The sequence below is a fragment of the Micrasema longulum genome, unplaced genomic scaffold (genome assembly GCF_059751315.1).
Source record: "Micrasema longulum isolate JH-2025_06_02 unplaced genomic scaffold, ASM5975131v1 h1tg000013l, whole genome shotgun sequence".
Taxonomy (NCBI): Eukaryota; Metazoa; Arthropoda; class Insecta; order Trichoptera; family Brachycentridae; genus Micrasema; species Micrasema longulum.
In genome coordinates, this window is record NW_028277221.1 from 453,526 (window position 1) to 478,228 (window position 24,703).

Sequence of the window (24,703 nt, forward strand, 5' to 3'; positions counted from 1 at the left end):
AACAAAAGACTCAGACAAACTTTTCAAAAGATGTAAAAAATATTATTTTGAACAACAGAGTATGAATAAAAAATGTTTATATTTTTTTTTGTAAAATGAATGTAATAATCCGTAAGGGTTTATAAATAAATTTTCAAATAAAAAATTAAAAGATTAAAAAAATGCTTCTCGATTTAATTAATAAAAAAAAATGGCTGAGTTTTAATACTTGGGCCATTAACAAATAAAAAAAATGAACCACTGAACTTCCTCATTCTCGCCCTGCGTACCTAAGACTCGTTTACTTGCTATGAAATGTAGTTAAATTCGTGATTGATAATCATAGAATGGTTTTTGTAAAGAAATAAGAATAGTCTAGAAGAAGCGTAGAATCATATTTAAATACATCAGACTGTGTCCAAAAATGCCCCCACGATGCCCCACTTTCGCCGCGCGCATTCGTGATGTCGCCGCGTAATTTTGCACAATGAGAAAAAATATAATCACTACACAAATGTAAGGTAAAAAAAAGCAATCCGTTAATTTCTCTAAAATTTTATTGTGCACGCGGAAATATTGATTGACACAACAGAGTAGATAAGTAAAGGGTCATTTAATAAGAGTAATTGAATTAATAAACTTTGAACTTAAAATATAAAACAAATTTTATTTTACATAAAATAGATATTTTTATATCATGTTTTATAATATATGATGTTTTAAAGATAATGTCAGTCAAATGTCCACCACAGAGCTGTTTAATTCGAGGTCCAATTTTCATTAGTTCTATCATTAAATAAGCAAAGTAGGGTAAAAAAAATACTACCCTGGTAACACTAACGAAATGCCTATTTTTTTTTCTTCGACAATCTGACAGAGATAGAAAAATCATTTCATTTTTAAGTAATGTATTTGCTACTTACACATTCATTTGCAAATTACACATGAAATGTGATCCCATCCTGTTTCTTTAAGATCCAACAAGATTTAAAAAGACACAACATGGCATAGTTGAATTCAAATCAGGAGTTGCGTACTGAGCGACGTCTACAAAGAAACTAATGGGTCAAAACGTAAAACTACTTATTTATGTGTAGTTTAGTCGCCTTCTGTTTGATGCTCGTATTTGGTTTCTGGACTATTCTTAATTCTATGTTGTAAAATGGCAAAATTGTATGATTTCCCCGTTTTTCGTGCGATTTGCTAGACTACATAAATGCATAAATCGTTTGATATTTGATAACGATTTTTAATCAAAAGCATGCATCAACTAAACTGTTAGGTAACTACGGTAACCGACGCCGCCGCGGCGTTATCTCACATTTCTCCTCTGCAATGAGGCCACAACAAAAAAAAGTAATTAATTGATAAATATTTTATTCTATATGTTTATTATTATTTTAAAATATTGTCGTCATAAAAATAAAACACATAACTTCTCGATAAAATATCAATACTAAATAAAGCATTAACTTTGTGGTCAAACATTTAACTTAATATTATTAAATATGTAAATCAATAAACGTAGTACTTTATATAATTGGTACACATATTATTTATTATATATTATATATTATTATATTTGTTTTATTATATATTATACTATATTATTTATGTTTAAGTAACATGTATTCTTGGCACATATATATACTTTATATTTATATAATAATGATTTTTAATTTCTTTCATTTGATTAGCTAGGCATTTATAATTAAGTAGTTTTAGTTTTCCTTTTTTATGTTGTTGTTTTATTGGTATAGGACTACTTACGCTCTAAAGATAAAAAATCTCCATCTTAGAACAGGCTAAGCCATGTTAGATGTAGACTATCATAAACAGAGAACACTCCGTTTTCATTTTACATTAATTGGTTTTATATAGATTCCCTTTATAAATAAAAAAAATAAAAAAATTTATACATAACCACTTACCAACTATTCTATCTCTACCGGTTTCGGAACGTACCCGTCTCTTCGTCGGGACACCAATTAAACCAATATGCAAAACTCACAATACGCCTTCAACATAGTTATTGCACAAAAATATGAAACCAACACGCCATGAATTTTTTATTGTGTTCCATTGTAATTGTCATCCTATTAAACTCACATCCCCTCCCTCTACTTTTTCAACATTTTTTTCCCACAACATAAAATATTTTCATAACCTAATCAGTACATGAAAGAGTTGCCTATTAAAATGCATGGCGTGTTGGTTTTATATTTTTTGTGCAACAACTATGGTGAAGGTGTATAGTGGGTTTTGCATGTTGGTTTAATTGGTGTCCTGATGAAAAGACGGGTACGTTTTGAAACCGGTAGACATAGAAAAGTCGGTAAGTGGCTATATACAAAATTTCAAAATCATTTGGTAAATACATTCCGTTTCTACTTATTTTAAAACAGTCTTTACTTGAAAAATGACTCCTTTTTTCTAATTCAATTATTTATTTATTCCATATTTTCTTTCCCTTATGGTACATAGGGCACTGCATTGTTAACCAATTGCAGCGTATCTTGATGATTTTTGTTAAATAAAGGTAAGATGATCAGTCTTACGCTTCAAGCGCCACTTCAAGGACTATGAAATATTGTACTGTAAAAACGCCCTTTTAAATATATGTTTCATGTCAACCATGTCGGAAATCGAACCCGAGACCCCTTGCATGGTAGGCAAAAGCACTGACCACTACAGCACGAGGCCGAAAATTTATTTATTATTTATATATTCTAACATATACAGCTATTTACGTTGGTAGTATTTTGGTTGCCCAAAGTCATTACACTCGATATATGAAGGAGTATTGTTTGAAAAAAATAATTTATAGCTCTCTTGATGTCATTTCACAAAATTGGATAATATCTAATCATATCAAATAATTATAATTTATAATGATACATTAGTCTTTATACAACAAAATAAACCGGACATGTTTCAATCATACGAATATTTTTAATTTTTCTAAAATTTATCTCATATGTAAAAATACATTCTATTTTAAATGCATGAATGTAATTGAAAAATACAACACAATATAAATATATGCCATTTTAGTTCAACTCGACGATTTCACATTTTTTGCTTTTATATTGCAACAGTGTTTCAAATATCTTGTTGCTTAAGTTTAGTTCTTAATAAAACCTGATTAGAAAATCAATGTGATGGATATGGTTGATTTTGAAATTAAGTTAATTATTAATTTTTAGAAATTAAATTATTATTTTATTTTTTATTTTATGAATTATATACGTTAAGATTGTTTAGAGTAATGCCTAGTAGAAGAAGACCCGCGCTAAGGATAATATTTACGTTTATTTATATATCCATATACATACACACACACGTGTGCCCCTTTTATTTTACGTACACATGCACACATACATAAACATAAAACATACAAACACATACATACATGTATATAATATATTTATACTATAAACCCACATACACATACCCACAAACATACACACACATACATATACAACATTATATTGATTCATACATATTTATTTATTAATTTATACATACAACAACAACAACAACAAACCATCACGCCGTTTCCCCGTAGGGGTAGGCAGAGAGGATAGAACGCCATAACACTCTATCTTGGCATACAGACCTCGCTTCCTCTACATTCATACATCTTCTTATGCACGCACGCCGATTATTCCTACTTTCGACATGTCCATCTTCAAGTATTTGATGGACTTGATCGTGCCATGTCTTTCTCGGTCTTCCTCGTTTTCTGCATCCATTAACATTTGCATCGTAGATCCTTTTAGTCGTTCTTTCGCTGTCCATTCGCTCTACATGTCCAAACCAACGCAGCACCCCTTTCTTAATTCTGTCAATAATGCATGTCTCAGCCTTACACACTTCACGGATCTCGACATTTGTGCACCTATCATACATCGTTTTACCACACATTCGCCTGAGGGATCGCATTTCGACAGCATTCAACCTACTTTCATCATTATTTTTCCAATTCCATACTTCGCTCCCATACATTAGAGTTGGAACTAGAACTCCGTTGTGAACTGCTAGTTTAGCCTCCTGCGATAAACATTTGTTTGCCAAAGTAGATTTAAGTGCACCGTTCACCCTGTTCCCGGCACTCACCCTCCTTTCAATATCTTTATCGGCCTTTCCGTCCCTAGTAAACATACTTCCCAGGTACACAAATTCTTCTACCTGATTCAGAATATCTCCGTTCACGCTGATCTCACATTTAGTTATATTTTCATCCCTTTCAAAAACCATCACTTTCGATTTATCAACATTCATAAGCAAATCGTTTAAATCAAATTTATACATCCATTTCATATTTTACAAACTGACACAAAAAACACTCTGACAAATTATGCTTGTACTAGGAGGGGGCTCAGTATATAAAGGGTCGGCAAGCCAGAAATATTAGTATGCCTAATGTTGCAATCGGTTCCTATATGGGCAAATGCCTGTTCTAAGAAACCGATTTGTTGCGACAAATATGATAAAAAAATATCTTTCCCATAAATAAAAATAAAATGGAAGAAATAGAAAAACAGTTATAGCTCAGAAGATAAAAAAATATCATCATCATTTTCCGCAACTAATGATGCATAGGGCACTGCATTGGTACACCAATCAGAGCGTAGCTTGATCATTTTTGTTACACGAAGTTAAGATGGTCCGTCTTACTCTTCAGGTATCACTCCAGGGACTATGAAATATTCTGGTCTGAAAACACCATTTTAAATAAATATTTCACATCAACCATGTCGGGAATCAAACCCGAGGCCTTTCGCATGGTAGGCAAACGCGCTGACCATTACACCACGAAGCCGGCATATACATATATACAGGGTGTTCTTTAAACCCTGTCACATCCAAAACCACGATGATCAGTATAGGCAAGAAGACATGTTAGCATATTAAAAAAAATATTTAGAACGCAGAAAATTTAAAAAAAAAACGGTTGGTTACTTCTGCAGGGGAGAAGCGAGGGGAGCGCTGCCATGCGGTTGACGGTATATCAGACTCCTCCCCTCCCTCCTCGTTTCTACCCCGCAGAAGTAAGCAACCACTTGTTTTTTTTTCTAATTATATTATTTATGATTTTGTGTCGTTTTAAAAATTTATTTTACTATACCAATATGTCTTCTTGCTCATATTGATCATCGTGGTTTCAAATGTGACAGGGTTTAACTCATTTCAACCCAAATGGTCGAAAACGTCATACGTACGTATTATCCCAAACAGTCAAAAACGACCTTTCTGAATTTTGATTTATATAATATTCTAACACATACATTCTGTCAAAGTCACACACTGTTGCCGTTGTCCACACTCCAGACGAGGTAGGTAACACAAATCCCCGCTCATTTTATCAGTTTTTTATCATTCATCATGTTATCAGTATCAAATATCATGTACCTCAAAAAAAAAGTACTGGGATAAAGAGGGGTGCAAATTTTCTATAGTTCTGGGATGAAATGAGCTAAAGTATATAAATGTTATCCTTCATGTCTTTGCATATATAATTACTTACCTTTCAATGTAGTTTAATAAGCTTGCAGTTTCTTTTCTTCCTAATTTAATAAGCCACTAGGTTATTTAAATTATATTTTTTAGTACTTACAAATCAGATTGGGTGAAAAAATTACTTTAACCTTATTACAAATTCTAGGAGCCATAAAGCTTCAAGATCTCTGTCCGAAAGAAGTTCTTGTGCATGTTACAATGTGTTTCTGTGACGTCACACTACAAGTTGTACACCGTACGCACATAACACGTACATGCTCGTAAATAGACATTATAGTTCAGCGTATGTCAGTGTCAGTGTCGAGCAAAATGTAAAAGTTAATCGGCAACTCGTTTCGGTTGCGGAAAGAAGATGGTACGGCAATAAACGAATGTCAAGAAATGACGCATGGCGCATAGATGCGTGTACGAAACGGAGAATATAAGCGATTTTTTGCCAACACGCTTATTACAGAAAAGCACATACGTAGTACAATTTCGTTTCGTAAGTTCGTTCGTTCGTTCGTCACATATCCATCTCGTTCCGACGCAATCAAAACTATATTTCACTCTCGTTCCTTCTCATACGATACGAATGAATTTCCGAAACGAATAAGCTACAGCGTAAGACCACGGTACACACTCTAGCTTTCATTAATAATATTAGCGAGCGGCAGTTGGCCATTGTTAATCTGGCGTGCAGGTGTTCAAATTATTAGGTAGTGACACATAAAAAGTCTTCATATTTTTTTTTACTTACTTCCTAAAGTGAAATTCTAAGCCACTACATCATCATTCTCTTTCCGCAACTAATGGTGTATAGGGAACTGCATCGGTACACCAATCGCAGCGTGTCTTAATAATTTTAGTTACATGAAGGTAAGATGATCAGTCTTACACTCATGTATCATTCCAGGGACTGTAAAATATTATAGTGTGAAAACACCTTTTTAAACAAATATTTCATATCAAGCGTGTAGGGAATCGAACCAGAGACCTCTTTCATGGTAGGCAAACAAGCTGGCCATTACACCACGAGGCCGACAATTATTGTTAGACAGTTTTTTCACAAATTGATTTGATTCATTTACCAAAAACCGTAGTCTCTAACAATAAACCACAATCCACATACCACCAACTTGAAACAACTATACAATATCGACTAGATCTTTTTCTTCTTCAGAAAAAAAAAACCTATTTGAATACATTGATAAAAAGTTCAATGAACTTTAAAAAGACATGTTTAACAAAATGGAAGAGGAATTCATGCACATCAACAAATGAAGTTAATTTAGAAATGGAAAATATTAGGAAATAAATAAAGTATTTGAAAATATGTGGATTTAACTGAAAAGTATGAAAATATTTATTTAGCGAAGAATGAATAACTCAGCTTGAAATTCAACTCGCAGAGACTGAACTATATGCGCTTAAATATACATTTGAAATATGGGGGACAATGGAACTACTCTAGAAGCCTTCAAAAGAGTTATCAACCCTTTTGGAATACAGCGAGATTCAGAAGACAGTTTAATTACCCCCAAACTGAAAATTATGAAAAGCAAAAGAAGATTATGAACTCCGAAACCAATCTACAAATCCCAATGCATGGTAGGCAAATGCGCTGACCATTGTACTAATAGGCTGACTACGTATACGTATTATTATTATTCTTATTCTTTTAGGTGGGGGTCAGCGCTATGTAAGCTCCTGACGTCACCGCGACCTGTGAAGATCTATTGTGACGGGTCCCCGTAATAGTTGTCGCCCTCTAAGCCAAAGTTCATAAAGAGCGGAAGGCGAGAGTTGTCATTTTGCTAAATCTCCCCTTCAAACCCAGATCCGCAAAGCATCGGGCTATTAGGTAGGGGGCGAGCTTTTTAACATCCTCAGGTTTAACCAGTGGTCCCTCGAGGATGATATTCCTTTTATCATGTAAAGCATCACACTCACATATAATGTGTTTAGGTGTTTCCTCATTTGCACTGCGGAACCTCCATCGAGAAATTCCTCAAAAGTTAATTCTAGCAAGGTATTTGTTCAATCTGCAATGTCCTGTGAGGGCTCAAGTCTAATTCACTGCACATATTTCGCAAATTTGTAACAGTTTTAGGATGGAACGTTAGAAAAATATACCTTTTTAGAAAATGTGTCTGAATAATGGACGAAAGTTACCTACATATAGTTTCTATTGGGGGGGTTATATAATTGAACGTAGGTTATTGCAGAAAGCAGCCAGCCATAGAAAATTGAAACTGAGATAATAGCACCTTTGTGAGAAGAGTAAATTATCAAATTTACACAACAGTTCAAATGTTTTTGACTTTGACAAATTATTAACAATGAATATATTAGTTTTTTTTTGGTGTTACAAACCAGAATCTTATTATGTATTTGAACAGTGTAAATGAATTTTTCTAGTACCGTTAGATTTTTCTAGTCCTGTGGGTGTTTTCACCAAATTGAGAAACTCCGTTTTTGTGATCGGCACAATTTTCAGAAGGTGATTTTACAGTTTTTTTGTATGAAAGCGGTCTGGCTGTTTTTAGCATAGAATTGATCTTACTGCACCCGATAACATCAATATCTCATTTTTCCGAAATTGTTGACTGACTGCTTTCAGCATAACTACGTTCAATGCGAATCCGACCAATTATTTTTTTTCAAATCATCGTTAATTTTAATAAAATGTGTAGGTAGGTATTCAGAATTGTACTGATTTTAATTTTTGTACTTAAACATTTCGCCTTTTCAGCTAGTTTTAGAAGTAGTGAAGCAAATGGGTTACTTTTACTCACCTGAGTTTATCAGGATGTAGGTACCGCCATTACATAAGCCATCAACCTTGGCCACTAATTGCCATTCATCATGATACTATTTCATACTCGTACAACTGAATGGCGAATATTTGGACGCTGTTTGCTTAGCACTTCGTGAAATTTAGATTTCAGAACCATAACATATTTATCAAATTATCGGTAATATCATTTATATCACAGAAATCATATTTAAATACCTATTGAATTCAGGCAGTAATAATCAAAAAACTATCGAACGATTAAAACAACATTTTGGTTCAAATGAATGAGGAACTTCAGCCCTATGGGAAAATGAATACAAAACACATTTTCTTTACTACGTTTTCTTGGCTCAGGGTGCGTCTATGTGTAATAATAATAAGTCAATGGTTTTGGTTACGTAAAAGCATTATGAAACAAACTTTGTGGGTAAACTCAATAATGTTATGTTTTATCTTGAAAAGAAACGCGGTCTGACATTTATTCATACAAACGTATTCCGTATTTACACCCTGGATTATGGTGCTATAAATATTTACGATCGGCGTGTCTCAACAGTTTTGCTTTTTTAATAAATAGTTTATTATGGGAACTAAAACCAACCAAAAATGCATAAAAATGACCTGTTTTATCGGCAGTCTTCAGGCGCTCGGTATACAAATATGATAACTATTTTTGAAAAACACGAAACGTACCAATACAGGAAATTTTATTTTAATACTGTGTTTTTAAAAAAAAAACGAAATCGGTTCAGTTTAGAGGTGCGGAAAATGGGAAAACGAAACGTCGATTTTGTCTACTTTAGTCACAACTGACTTGGAGACCTCTGCAGAAAAGCGCAGAGAGGATATGCGGAGAAAGAAACTCGGCGATAGGCTCCGGATAATGCTATTTGAAAGCACAAACACCGCTCACATTTTGGACTTCCCTGTGTGAAAAGTTCTCAATAGATTAAGGATAGGGGTGTCTAGGTGCAAATACAATCAACGGAGGTGGGGTTTTCTGGAGGGAGATGACATGATTGTGCGATTGTGGAGAGGTGCAGGATGATCCTCATCTGCTGCGGTGGCCACAAATGCAGTCAACTTGTGATGATAATGATTTGAGGATGGCCACTGACAAGGCGATATCTGTCGCTGCACACTGGAGTGGCAAGGTCTAAAGTCCGGACCCGATAAGTAGGTAAGTAAGTTAGGCATAAAGTCCGAAATACATTTGTCTTTTTCGCATAGCCATCGGGGAGGCATCTTCAAGACAGTGACGGAAAAACAATGTTTAAATACCTATTTATCGAAATCCCCTGTCACCTCATATCCTCACAATTTATGTTATCCGGAACACAAAAATGATAATGTATGTGTACATATCTAATTTTAACTAAATACAATAATTGATATAAAACTTTTGATCTTGTTCATTTCAAATATATTAAATACAGGTACGCGTATGTTTTCAAATATATCAATAACTTGACCAGGTTTATAAGTAATGTCGAACTAGTTTCAGATATTTTGAAGTACACATCATCATATATAACTAACTTAAGTAAATAAATAATAATAATATATAAATATTAAAAAATATATATAAATATAAAATTTGTTTTTTCCATTAAGTTGATATTTACACCGGATGATGGGTAATTCAGAATACTACCTGAAACTAGTTGGGTCTTACTCATAAACGTGGTATAAGCTACGCCTTGGCATAGTGGCATAATGCGGATGGGAATGCCATACTTATTAAAGTGGTAGAAAAAGGATGTTATTTCCATTCTTATTCTACCACTATGCCTTCGCGTAACTTTATACCAGGTTTATAAGTAAGACCTAACGGGTCCACAAGACATTGTGTTGTAACTTAATATTAAACTCGTGTTTTGTATATAAATATATTTATACAAAGCGTTATATTTATAATAATATATTTTCTTTAATTAAGTGCTCAGATAATTTATTTGAAATGTTTTAAAATCGATAGAATTAATATTATTTGCGCGTAACATTAATACTAATAAATTGAGTTAATATTATTAAATTAATATTTTGGATATCAGCTAATTAGAGAAAAACTTTGCACAGTTGAAAATCTATTCAGATTCAAAAATTTTTAGATTAGCACCGCTATCTTTCATTTTGGATCAGAAATAGGGGTTGATATTTGGGTAGGGAGCGGAATTGTTATTTTAAATTAATTATTACCAAATAAATTATCTACTTTAAAAAAATATTTTGCATGTCCCAATTCCATTTAGCAGATCATTAAAAAGAAATATTGCGTTAAATCGAAGTAAAATCTATTACGTATACATCACAACATTATATTAATATGTTTCTTTTTTGGGAGATATCGTGTGCGATGAATTTGTTCCGAAGTTTCGGCTAATATTGCAGGAGCCATCTTCAGGGTGAACTGTGTGTTTTGTAGAAAAAAGTATGTGTTTATGTACTAGAACTTTGTACCGTGTCGCAGTCAGCAGAATCACATTTCTATTCGTTTTTGTAGTATGTAATGCAGGGAACCTTGTTTAACTTATTTTTTTTAGGAAAATTAAACTTAACATGGTTCCCAGCACTACATACTACAAAAACGAATATAAATGTGTCTACGGCCGTCTGCTACACGGTACGAATCACTAGTACATAAACACAAACTTTGTTTTGTACAAATTTTACCCTGAAGATGGCTTCGCAATGGTAGCAGAAACGTCGAAACAAATCCAATACACACGGTATCACCCAAAAAAGATACATATTGATGACCGTGAAAACCTTCGCACCAATTCAACATTGTATTATTTGGATTTCAACTGCTGAGTTAAAATTTACGTAATAAATATTTGTTATGAATTGGAATTACTCACAACAAAATAGTCTGCTTTATATTCAGTGTGTTTAAATATTTGTGCACAACATAGTTGGAGTTACAACGATTAAAATTTGTAACAACAGAGGGAAAAACATATTTAAGAAGGGAACATAGGCGGAATGGTCACCTTAACCAACCGACGACTGTTCATCAGTTCTGTTAATGCCTAGATCACCTTATTTCCATCCCCAAAAATGTTTCTCTCTCTGTTGCAAAAAAAATCAATTAAATAATCTGACTCATCAAAAAAACTGTCAATTATTGCATCCGTATATTTTGTTTATTAAAAACCGATTTATTCGGAAGCAAATAATCTGATTCCGCAAATATTACTGACTTTTGCAACAAAACAATTGAATACATGAAAGCGGTAAGAGGACATTATTAATCTCAAAGTGTGTAAAAAGCATAATGGTTATTTACCCGATTTATTTTCCAGGCGAACACAATAGTAAATGCAGCACAGAGTTCACAGATACGACGATAACGGTCTAATGAACGATTATTCATATACTGTAATGGAGAAATACCGCTAAAGCTGGAGTCAGTGCAGCGGGTGAAGCATGGTCCCAATACGGGCGGCGAATGCTAACTGATTGGATATTCTCTACCGAGTGCCGAGTGCCGAGTGCCGAGTGCCGCGCCGGACCGGCATCGGCACCTCTACACTCGACAGCTCCGTGTACAGACGACCGCGCCGGCTAATTTCAGGCACGGCGGCACAGCCTAATATTATTACAGGGGTGACATGGCGCCACGATGGCTTTTACACCTGAGGCCGTAGTTATAAACCCGGTATAAAATTAAGCCTGGGCAAGGTGGTAGAATAAGGTGGCACAGTGAAAATTCTTACTTGTAAACCTCGCATAGTTATACTCGCTGCAGAGTTGGGATAGCGACCATAGAAAATCATTCCATGTTTACACCCGGATCCGACGTGGTACAGCGCTGGAATGGGCCCGCGATCTGTCACCTGTCACATTTTACAATAGTAAATATTCGATTGTATTTATCTCGATGTTAAACAATTTAAAAAACACGAAAAGAATTACTTAAATGAATATTTAATATTTTTAATTTATTCAATTTAACCAAGTCGCGGTGAAAGGATCATTACACGGTAGAAAAGTCAACAGATTGATGAGTTAAATAAATACCAATATTCTAACATAGGCATAATGGTGAATGTTATTAAGCGTGTGAAGAAACCACTTGAACCAGCCAATGAGAGATCAGAACCCCTGTAACCTAGATATCCACAGTTCCTTTGCTAACTCCCTAGGGGGTGAAATCCAGTAATGTTTACAAAAATTTGATAACCCTCAACATATTCTAGCTACATTTTTTCAACTACCGCGTTTTATGGAACATGTCACTGCTTAAATAGAAAAGGGACACAAATAACAGAAGTTATTTTTTGTTTTGTATACTATTTTGTTAAAAGGACCTAAATTATATTGTTATTGTATTCGTTACAATCAATATAGTGTAAAGATTTTGCAAACCAAATTTTGTAAAATTTTCATTGAAAATAAACGTAAAAATAGAATTTTTTAATAAAAAATTATAAAAGAGTCATCTATGAATAATTTGTTTCATATTTTCGTTTAGAATCATCCGAAATGACCTTTAATTAAAGCGCCCAGTGATTCGGTTTTCATCTCTTTATTTGTGTCCAAACAGTGTACCCGGAGCGGTCTCTTAAAGTTAGGAAATAGTCAGAAGTCACACGGTGCTAAATCAGGCAAATACGATGGTTGTGGAACGATATGAGTTGAATTTTCGACAAAATGGTCTCGAACTACTAATGCAGTGTGAGCTGGTGCATTATCGTGGTGCAAAAACCAAGAATAATTGCCTGCCCATAATTCTGGTCTCTTTTCGCGAATAGCTACACGTAAACGTTGCATAACGCTGAAATAATATTCCTTTTGTATATAGTTTAGCCCGGCGTGGCGGAAGGAATTCGTAATGCACCACACCACGATAATTGAAGAAAACTGTTTACATGATCGCCATTTTTAAACGACTTTGGTGCGATCTTTTCGGTATTGACTCACCTTTTGCACAGTATTCGCTCGACTGGTCAGTTGTTTCCGGGTCGTATACGTAGATCGAAGTCTTATCTCTAGTTATCATATCGTGATCGTCAGAAAGCATTGTTTGAGTCTTTTTGGCACCAAACGAGATTTCACACTTTTCAGGCGCAAAATATACTTCAAAATATTATGAACTGATCCAAATTTGACGTAAACAGTATCAGTAAGGTCTCTTATTGTCAATCGATTATTTTTGAGCACCAAATCTTTGATTTCTTTGACGTGATGTTCAATGGTCGTCTAGGGCGATTTTCATCTTCAACGCTTTCTCTGGCTTTGTATTGTTTATACTATTTTCTGTGACATAACCTGGTCACCGAAGGCCTTCTGCAGCATTCTAAACGTTTCTGCAGCAGAAATTTCACTCCTCAAACAAAATTTAATGCAACTTCTTCGCTTAACAAAACAGAAATTGTAAAAATCGCTAAAATAACTTTTTGTTGTTCGCAAAACACGTGAGAAACAATTGGAAATGAATCAAATTTGAGACAGATGTCGTTGATAGTATTAACAACATAGATTTTCCAGAGTCAAAGATCCCGTGTATTTTATATGAAAAAAATTCACCTTTTTTTATATCACTGTAGTATATCATTAGATGCGTATTTTAAAACTTCTGACTACTAAAAATGGAACTTTACCGTCATTGTTACCCAAAGTTAAATAACAACTTAAACACCTATTTTACATTAAGAATATATATTTATATTTATAAAAATATATATTACCATAAAAATAAATATATACTTCTTAATGTGCCTTGACCAAAGTTTTGCTCGAATGAGAAAAACATAATACATCTCCATAAGAAAAATAATGTTTAAAATAAAGATAGGCATACCACCGAAAAAAAATCAATTTAAAACTGCTTGAAAAATTAGGCATGTCTCTTTAAACGTATGTAAAATAATAAGGTAAAATGTTTCAATAATTTTTTGCACAATATGCCTGTGATCATAAATTTACGCAACATAATAATCTATATAATTTCTCAAATGTAATTTCAAAAAAGTATATTGTTAAGTGTCCTCGGCACGGGAAACCCCAGTGAGGTCACATTATTTTTATTATTAATTATAGTTTGTAAGCGAAAAATGTGAATAAATAAATAAAATAAATACCGTTTCATAATAAATTATTGTTAAAAAAAAATTGAATCAACAAAAAATGTTTAAACAGTTTTGATTAATATTTATGTACATATTACGTAGATTGGATAAGCTCTTGAGATATTCTTCTGAATGGTGGAGTTAAAGGAGTCACCCTTATTTACACCTTAAATTAAACACCAAAAATGCACTTGAGTTTTAATTGATAATTTGCACTCATTTGTCTTAAATGCAAAATAGTTGCATTCCGAAATATGCCACATTGCTCGGTAATTTTATCAATGTTTTCTCATGTATTATTTATGCAAAACAGACGCGTTCCTAAATACGGCACTTTTGCGTAGTAAATATGTTTGTATTTACGTGTATTATTTATGTAGAACAGCCGCGTTCCAAAATATTGCATAATATGACACTGACCTTTTAAGATGCCGTCGCTTCTGTTCGTTTTTATCCAATAGACCAAAACACAAATCTGCAGAAATGGAGCTTTCAAGTTGTTTTTACGAAATCGGCATAAATAATGAAAATTCGATAAAAACCCCTTAAAACAATTTTTAGAACCAATTTTTTCAGTACAATTTTATAAATAAAGGCTATCTCAGAACTCTTAAATCAATTTCGTTAAAAATGGTCAGTTGGACAAAAACGAACTAAAGCGACGATTTGGTGCTTTACCCCAAAAGAAAAATGCATTCGCGTTGGAATTCGGGCTGCAATTGACCAAATATCGTTTCTTTTAATAAGTGAGTCATCAAAATACAACATTAAAATGCAAAAGGGGGAGTAGTGAAGTTCAGTAGTTTATAACGCAAGAAAGAGGTGTCATATTTGATTACAATTACCAGTCCACAAAACGTTTTTGAAATAAAAACTATTTTCGAATTTAACATTTTTTTTAAATGAAGAAGACAATTTAAACTATGTACCTTTTGATGACAGTAATTTTAACAGATTTATTTTATTGATTACAAAAAGTAGAAATACGTTTTTTTTTTAAAAACAATGTTTAAGTATATTTTGTTAAAACAAAGTTGTGTAATCTTAATGAGAAATCAAAAATACTTTTAAAAAGAAAAATCAGTTGCGGATATTGTCAGCCCAACGACGACATTTTACCGTACAAACGAAAGTTTTTTTGTTCACATGAAAATGGGTTCGAACCTCGAACTTTTGACCCGTGAGTCCGCAATGGAAAACGCGGTTAACACCATAATGTTATTCTACACTGAAAAAAAAAGAAATATTGTTTTTTATTAGATAAGTAACTACGTATTAACGTGCTATATGTTCAAACGTTTAAGTATAAATTTTATACCTGTCATATAAAAGCTCTAGATAATAGAAAAAAAAACAAAAAAAGTACTATACTAATTTGTTCGTCTAAACTTGTTGAATTTTCGAATACAGGTATAACAAATATGCACGTAAACATGCGAGCTCATTAATTGGACTGGTTTTATAATTCTTAGTAAATTAATTGCGTGTTTCTATATATTACCTACAGCAACGCCTAATAACTTATCTCATTTTGTGCGAGGATTTAATCGCAGCTACCCTGGAACTAAACTAATACTCGTAACATTATTGATGAAATCGTGTTATGAGCAGTTTTAGCTTAAAAAATTAAATCTATCCGACCAAAAGTGGCCTATGCATTTTTTCAGAGATATATATATATATGACACACGAATTCAGAAATAACAGCCTTCAAATATTTTTTCATACGTTTTCAAGATAATTCGCCGCCCAATATAATGCTGTAATTTTTACAGCGCGTAAGAGCGCGTATGATGTCTCGGGTTCAATTTCCGACATGATTGACAAGAAATAAATATTTTTCATCAATTCCATGTCCGCTTCCAGTTGGAGCATATGGTGCTCACAAATTATTATTTATTATAAATGTTTTTTTATTATTTTATTATTGTATTTGTTTAAAAGTGTATTTTTACACCATAATATTTCATAGTGCCAGGACTCGCACCTGAAGCGTAAGACTGATCATCTTACCGTCATGTAACAAAAAATGTTAAAGTTACGCTGGTTGGTTAGTTAAAGAGCCTCCATGCATTTTTTTTATTTTTTTTAAAGGAATAACCCTTTAAGTCTCTATTTTGAGGCTTGTCAGCAGGTGGGATAGAGGGAATATGGAAAAAGGTAATGAAAAATACACCACAACGCCTAGACCAATTGAGAAAAAAATCTTTCTTGGATTTTTTTCTTGCAACTGGCGGGAATCGAACCCGCGACGCCAGTTTCACAGATAGCCGTCTAACCAACTGCGCCACGGCGCCTGTCTATCGGCTGCCAACTCCTTACCGTCCTCCCAAGTCAGGTCCTGGTCCCGAAATTCTGACATAAACTGCCAACAAACAGTCAGCAGTGGACATCCCGGACGTTGAGAACCTGATGGCTTGTAAAGGAGGCAAGCGTGGGCACCCGCAGCATATGGCCTAGCCAACCGTATCGCCTCCACTTTACGATAGTTGTCACCGGAGATTTCTGCGTTCGTTCTCCTATTACTTCGTTCCTCACAAAGTCAAACCACCCACTGCACACCCAAGATTCTTCTGGGACACCTGGTCTCAAAACTCAGAATTTTGCTGTTTTGGGCCCTAGTGAGGTGCCACTATTCGCATCTATAGAGAAGAATAGGTTTTATGCAGGCTTTATATGTATAGGCGGTATTAGTTACATTAATATGTATGATTTTTATTTAGGAACTTCGAGGATCTGTAAAATAAATAAATAAATAACATATCTGTCTCGTCGTGACTTAATGACTTTTATAAATTTACGATTTGATATTTTGGTACAAAGTTGTTATTAGACTGAGGCTGGACCTGTGCAGTACCAAACGAGTGTACGCTAAAGCTGCAAATATTTTCCCTCAGCTCTGTCTGGAACATGATGCTATTTTGAAAAAACCGATTTGAAAATTTTCAGATTTTTGAAAATTTTGAAAACTTGGGAAAATTCGATTGAAGGTGACAGACAAATTGACTGTATATACTTGACTGGTTGCTCTGACGGCGATCGGGGCATTGAAAGCAGTAAATGTAAATTTAAAAAATACAAATATGCGAATCTTTTGAAAACAAAGATTTTTTTGAAAAAATCATTAAATTTACCGTTCATTACAGCTAAAAAAAATTGTCTTTGCAATGTACGGATCTGAAAAGAAGCCACAAGACCTTTAAAACTGATTCGGGTAAGTGGGTGGGGGCTTTCAATGCTAGCCGACTTCACCCTTAACTAGATGTTGATTTGAGTTTTTTTTCTGTTATGTTATTTTAGTTAGTTTCATGTGATCCATGTGTGTTTGAGTACGTATTGAAATCATTTCAACAAAATGTGGATTGAATAGTTTGCTATAATGTGATTTATTAACTACATTCACTATTTTTATACGAATTATCGTTTATATCGAATAGTCCCAAAGACTCAAGGTCTCGAAATTTCTTAACTTAGTCTCCGAGTCTTGTCTCAGTCTCGAGATTTAAACTTGTGTTAAAAATAAATAAATAAAACCGGAAGCCCAAGTGTAACTGTGAAAAACATTGGCCTTATTCTGTAACTGGTGTATTTTGTAAATTCATTTGTATCGTATGAGAGGGAATGAGAGCGAAATGCGATTTTGATTGCGTTATGGTGCGATAAATAATATGACGAACGAACGATCTTACGAAACGAAATTGTGACAGAACATTTTTTAGATCTTAATTTTAATAGGTGCTTTTAGTTTTTTTTTTTTTTTTTTTTTTCTGTTGATGTGAATTGAAATTTTCGATTTACTTGTTTAATTTTTTTATCTTGTTTTGATTACATTTATGAGCACACACTATTTAAATATGTTCAAGTAAATGGCTATTCTTTAATTTTAATTGTATTATTTTTCTCAATTTTCCTATATTTAAAAAATATATATTTTAAGTCATTTTATCTGGTTTTGTTGAGTTTTTTCTTTCCTATCTTCTTAATAATATTTTTAATTTTTCAAAACATAAAAAACAAAATAATATATCTTCATTATTTTATATGTATACATTATTATGTATGTACTTTTTTATTTGATTCCTAATTAAAACTAATGTCTGAGCACCCGATGACAAACTATTTAATATACAACAATGTTTTGAGTATGTCCAAATGCTTGCAGACTAGCTGGATTTTCTCCCTAGGGATTTGGGATGTTTAAACATAGGCAGAAAGGTGAATGTTACACAGTGTGTAAAGTGGCCACTTAAACCAGCCAATGACAGGTCATAAGCCCTGTTAATGCCTAGAATCCCATATCCCCCTCTCAAAAATGTTTTCCTGCTCTGTTGCAAAAAAATTTAATATGGTTTATCGGGACAAAATATGTTTTAATACTTTTTTCTCTTTTTATAATGTATTAATATTGTAATAATTGTGTACTTTATTAGACTCTTAAAATAAACCTGCAGTACAGTGAATTCGTAAATAGAGTCTAATTTATGGAATAAATAGATAATAACTGGTTGTAATTTTACATTATTTTTAAAAAAAAATTACAGCTGCCAGCAAGTGTCGTAACAACAGTAACAAGTTCCAAAAAAATATATCTATGAAAATACGTATTATCTCTTTCTCACATGAATAATTGCATGTACATCGTGATTTTCTGTTTCTTTTTTTCAATGATCTTTTTTGATGGCAATGCAATATTTACAATATCTTAGATGTGTCTAGTATAGGAATAACGTGTACATTTATATGGTCAGTGGTACAGTGGTTGCGGTCGCATGCAATATACAAGTAAAAAGCAGAGGGTTAGGCCCTGCACCACAGTTAAAAATATACTAAATTCAGCGAGAAGGCTGTGCCTGTTTATATTTCAACAATTGGTTAAAATTAGTTTTTTATTAAAGTCTATTTCACTTTTTTTTATATTTAATCTTAAAATAATATGAACATAATACATGAATTTCGTCATATTAACTTATATCTAAATATCATTGAAATAAATACTAATTATTAACATTTCTAAACAATATATGTACACTTGAAAGCTATAACGAAAAATATTGCGGAAAAAAAAACATTTTCAATTTCAATTTGTGGGAAGAACTAAAAGATTTGTTGACATGGGTTCATGTAAAATCACCTGCAACCTAATGACTGAACCATACACCAATCATCGCAGCAGCACATTATCCAATCAAACCACGACAAATTTGAAATTCACGATACAACCAAACAAAGCTTCAAGAATAATTCCGAGAAAAAATGCAGAATTGTTTTGTCTTGGGTTTTTTTTTATTCAATAAGGAGTTGCGTGCCTATTAAAAATAGATTGAATAATACAATTTTATATATTGGCCTGTATTAGTTTTATGTGGTATAGTAATACACATAATATACCAAACGGTCGTTGGCTCAAAAGGGTTGTCCTCGGTAAACAAGAAATGTCTACTATTTGTCCGATGTTTGGGCCATTGTGGTATGAGACCCGAGCAAGCAAGAATGAAGGTATTTGACTTCCCAAAATATGTGTGTCTTCTAGGCGAGAAGGGTCTCAACCACACATTCCTCTACTGTCTTATGCGTGATGGATTCCCACCCTTTCTCCCCGAACTATACAAACAATCCCCCCACAAACATACAAATCCAACTCAATTCTCTTCGACCTATCCTCAAATTAGAATTCCTTAAGTACACTTAGCTCGCTTGTAATCTATCAAAAATGTGACATTGGAAAAAAGCTAAATGGTGAAACGCCATACACTTAAAAAGATAGTATACTTACTTGCAATGTTAAAAACAGCATCGTCAGGGAAAACCATATTTTTCAGGGTAGTTCTTTTGTTATTACTTTGCCTGGACTACCACATTCCCTTCTCAAAAATGTTCTACGTCTTCCTCAAATCGAGTTAACTCTCTAGGAGATAAAATCCTGTATTTGTCTGCAAACATTTGGACATACTTAAAATACTGTTGATTAAACCTACTCTCTTTGTGATTAATGCAGTGCGGGATGTAAGAAGATTGGCATGGCTTAGCTAAAGGTATTGTGTAGAACATTGAATGTAGTCGGTATATCATTATTTCATAGTCCTTTTTTTGACATCCTAATTGTTTTGATTTTCTGTCTAGGCAGCTTTTATCTATAATATATGTTTCTAAATGTAATTGTTATTATAGGCTAGGCCGTCAAGATTTGATTTAACTTAATGAATTCATTCATTCAAAATTACATGACGTTTTACACATTTATGAACTCATTATAACTCTTTAGGCTGTGTTCGTGTAAAGACATAACAATTAAAATTGAAAAAGTAGTTAATTAGAAAAAATAATAACGAATTGTCAAACAATTACGGTATGAAGAATAACTGTCTAACATATAACATTAAATAATGTTAAAAAAACTAAAAATAATATATAATAAACAAAGCTACTTACATAATATAGAAAACAGAATACAAAGGAATAAAAATTAGCGACAATTGTATGAAACATCGCTACAATAAATTCATAAATAAATTAATAAGATTATTATGACGTTAGCCCTGTCAATACCAAGTTTTGTATTTTCCGTCTAAAAGATGTATTCAGTCAACGTAAAGATTGTTTTATTGGCCAAAAAAAGTGATGAAAATACGAATTACGTCACTGACGTTTAAGGGAATGTGCGGCCCATTTCAGATAATATAATGAATAGGTATACACTATTTTGCAGATACCTTCATATTGTGCAACTGCACGTCCGACTGATTATGCCTAACTAATAAAGACTAAATCGAGGTTTCGTTGTACCGTTTTCCGCACCCCAAAGCTGAACCAATTTCTTTTTTTTTTTAGAAACAGAAATAAAATTTTCTGTGTCGGTGGTTTTTCAGATTTTCAAAAATATTTGTCATATTCGTAACGAAAACCGTACGCCCAAAGACGGCAAATAAAACTGGGCGCTTTTTTGGGTTTTTGGATGATCCTAGCTCCCGTAAGAAAAACTTTTTTAAAAAAGCAAAAGATGGACATACGCTCTTGTACTTATATCCACGGAGAAAATACGGGAATACGTTTCTATGAAGAAAAGTCAGACCACTTTTCCTCTAAAATGTAGGATTACACTGTTCTCGTGTTTTGTGCTGGCGTGGCGCCTCGACACAATACACGATAGCAATGTAATTCTAGACATACTATATTCTAGAATACATACATATACCGAGGATTCTACACTATTCATTCCAGAGGCCCCAGGAAGGGCTGCTGAGTCTATACGACTTCCGTTACAATATCCATATAAGCGATACGCGCCAGGTGGCTCCCCAACACACCACTCCACAAAACACAAAAACAATGTAATCCAGCCTTAAGGATGTCATCTGATCAAAAGTAAGGAAATCGTACGATTTTGTCATTTTAAAATGCCTTTTTTTCAAAATCACGCACTTAAAAAAATGAAAAAATCTATACAGTTAAATAGGATCGATAATTTTCTTATGTAATTATGATAAAAAATATAAGTACTTAAAAGTTTTGTGTAACTAAAATATAAAAAAACTTGTCAACAAACAGATAACGCCGATTGAAATTTAGAATAATATTTCAATGAGAAAGTTCTGTGGTTTAAAAAAAACATTTTTTTGTTAATAGACTATTGAACTAACCCAAAAATATTTTTTATGTATCGTATGATCAGTGCTATGATTTTTAAAAGTTTCATATTTCTAAAATTACTCCGCGTGTGACGTCTCGAGATCTCTTCCGCTTCTTCTCGGTCAGTTCTGCCGATTCGTCCGCTGTCTTAAGCTAGGGTTTCCCAGGACAGCAGTGCCCGTATCTTAACGGCCGTAGTGAACGGTGATGCGGTGGACAGCCGTCGTAACGTCGACTAGAGAGTAGTTTCCTAGGGAAACGGTGTTAAATGGTGTTAAGAACACCATTTTACTAGGAAACCACACGCTAGTCACCGTTACGACGGCTGTCCATCGCATCACCGTTCACTACTGCCGTTAAAATACGGGCACTGCTGTCCTAGGAAACCCTAGCTTTACCGTAAACCGGAAATCTTTCAGAACGCTCTTATTATTGATTGATTCATATGAACTAGTGACGTCATGCATATGTTACCAAAAATTGATACGCATTTTTTGTACATTAAAAAGGTTTTTATTGTAACGCAACAATCAACATTCGTTTTTTGTGGATATCAATCAGATACATTCTTTAAATTTTTTTCCACCTAAAACTTCCACCTATTTATTTCTTTCACTGGATTTTGTGGAATGCAAAATTATATTTACTTACGTTTATTATATGTACATATATATTTTTTTGGTTTATTCAGATAACAAAAAAATAAGCACACAATATTACTACTAAATACATTAAAAAAACTTCAATTTTAAAAACGTATTCCTACCAGTGCATCCCTGTAACTAAAAAGAGCTTCGCAATAGGGAAATATCACATACTACAAATACCGATAAAAATAAATGAAATAGATTTAGAATAAATAATTATATTTTCAAAAAAATATGGATATTGCCGAGAAATGTTTTCATATATAAATGTAAAAAGAAATTTAATATAAATACGTTGCAAGAAAAACTCGACGTGTTTGGCCTTGGTTGTAGAGACGTCAAAATTCGTGATAATGTTCTCAACAAATTTCAATGGCCAGGAACAAATAAATATGAATCGTGACGTATTACGGTCGTGGCCAAAGAAATGACCAGTTTTGCGGAAATTCAAAATTAAAATTTCAAAAATATTTTTGATGCTACTAATATTTAAAAAAATAATATTTTTTTACCGTACAGTATTTCATAGACCTTTATTTCTTTAAAAATGTAAAAATAAAGTTGATATTTCCCTATTGCGCCGCTAGGCGTAGTTTGAACAAAAAACAATGTTTATATTTGAATATTAATTATTTTAAGCTTCGCTAATCCCTTGTGAACAAATATTTATCAATGAAAAGTTACACAATCCTTTTTATAGTGTTTATCCGAAAGGTTTTTACGCGCTTTCATAAAACAAGCCGGCATTTTGGTTACGATTCTAAACGTAACGGCTGGATGACGGTTGAAGAACGACTAAATACGCGTTGGGCTTGACTGAGCGTTTAGGCATGAGTTTGTAATATATAAAATTTTTTTAGGGCTCAGGGCATGGTTATGTATATTTATATGACAATGTGCAATACGTATTGTTTTAAAGAAGCCAGAACTGAAATAAAACTTACATGGTATTTGTGAAATACGATTCGATCAAATTATATCTGACATCCGTCTTAATAATATTCAATAATGTAGAAAACAGTGATTTAATATAAATAAACTATTTTTAGTATATAAGTCTACTTATTTATTAATTAAAATACTACGTTGATATCGGTTGACACTTGAAAGGTAACAAAACATGCATCTTATTTGAAAACAAAAAATAAAAAACAAATTCCGTTTTCGAATATTTAAAATTTGTATTTTTCGGTACTGACAAATTCAACGTAAGAACTGGTTAGGTACTTACTTTAGTCCTTCAATGAAATTATTCATTAGGTCAGTGCCTCATAGATTATGAACATAAAAACATCCAGTTTGAAAGTAAATCAATGCCATGGAAACCGGCATGCGGCACAATGATGAGTTGCGATTCATGTTATGTATAGCAACCATGTTTATGTGGGTTACCGTGACATAACATTGCATAAAATCAGATTCCCGTTCAGAAAAAAGGCGGAGTCGCAAAATTCTATTTTATACAAGGCAGTAAAAAAATATTATGAAATGGGAAAAAACATTTATGAAGAAAAAAAAATATCAAAATTCAAACAGTAGGTCAAGAAATATCTGTTAAATAACTTGTACATGAAATATATGTACATTGCTATAATTTTTATGTGTGCCCTATTTCCAGATTTAAAAATAAATATACAGATGTTCTTTGAACCCTGTCACATCTGAAACCACGATGATCAGTATGGGCAAGAAGACATTTTAGCATATTTAAAAAAATATTTAGAACGAAGAAAATTTAAAAAAATAAAATATTAAAAAAAACAAATGGTTGCTTACTTCTGCAGGGGAGAAACGAGGGGGGCGCGGACGTGTGGTTAACAGTTTATTAAGCTTCCCCCTTCTCTTTTTACCCCTACAGGAGTAAGCAACTATTTGTTTTTTATTTATCTTTTATTTTTAAAGATTTTAGTTTTTCTAAATATTTATTTTTATGTGGCAATATGTCTACTTGCTCATACTGATCATCGTGCTTTCAGATGTGACAGGGTGTAAAGAACACTCTTAGATAAATAACTATGATTTGTAAACAAAAAAAAATGACAGGCGCCGAGGCGCAGTTGGTTAAGACAGTTGGC

General features: G+C 33.1%; 1 protein-coding gene across 4 annotated transcripts in view; it reads right to left on the reverse strand.

Moving 5' to 3' along the window:
• Positions 1 to 23,731, reverse strand: part of LOC148285690 (very long chain fatty acid elongase 7-like) — a 78,981-nt gene extending 55,250 nt beyond the window's left edge. For 2 of the 4 annotated variants that reach the window (XM_088238410.1, XM_088238344.1), the window contains exons 1-2: positions 23,573 to 23,731; positions 20,129 to 20,285 (exon numbers count right to left, since the gene is read on the reverse strand). In XM_088238410.1, coding sequence (XP_088094536.1) covers positions 20,129 to 20,165 — 37 coding nt within the window. In that variant the 5' untranslated portion in view covers positions 20,166 to 20,285; positions 23,573 to 23,731. Of the gene's footprint in view, positions 1 to 11,570; positions 11,785 to 12,000; positions 12,121 to 20,128; positions 20,286 to 23,572 lie in introns of those variants that run through there. The other 2 variants (XM_088238480.1, XM_088238558.1) reach the window with 2 other exon arrangements.
• Between the last annotated feature and the right edge of the window lie 972 nt (positions 23,732 to 24,703).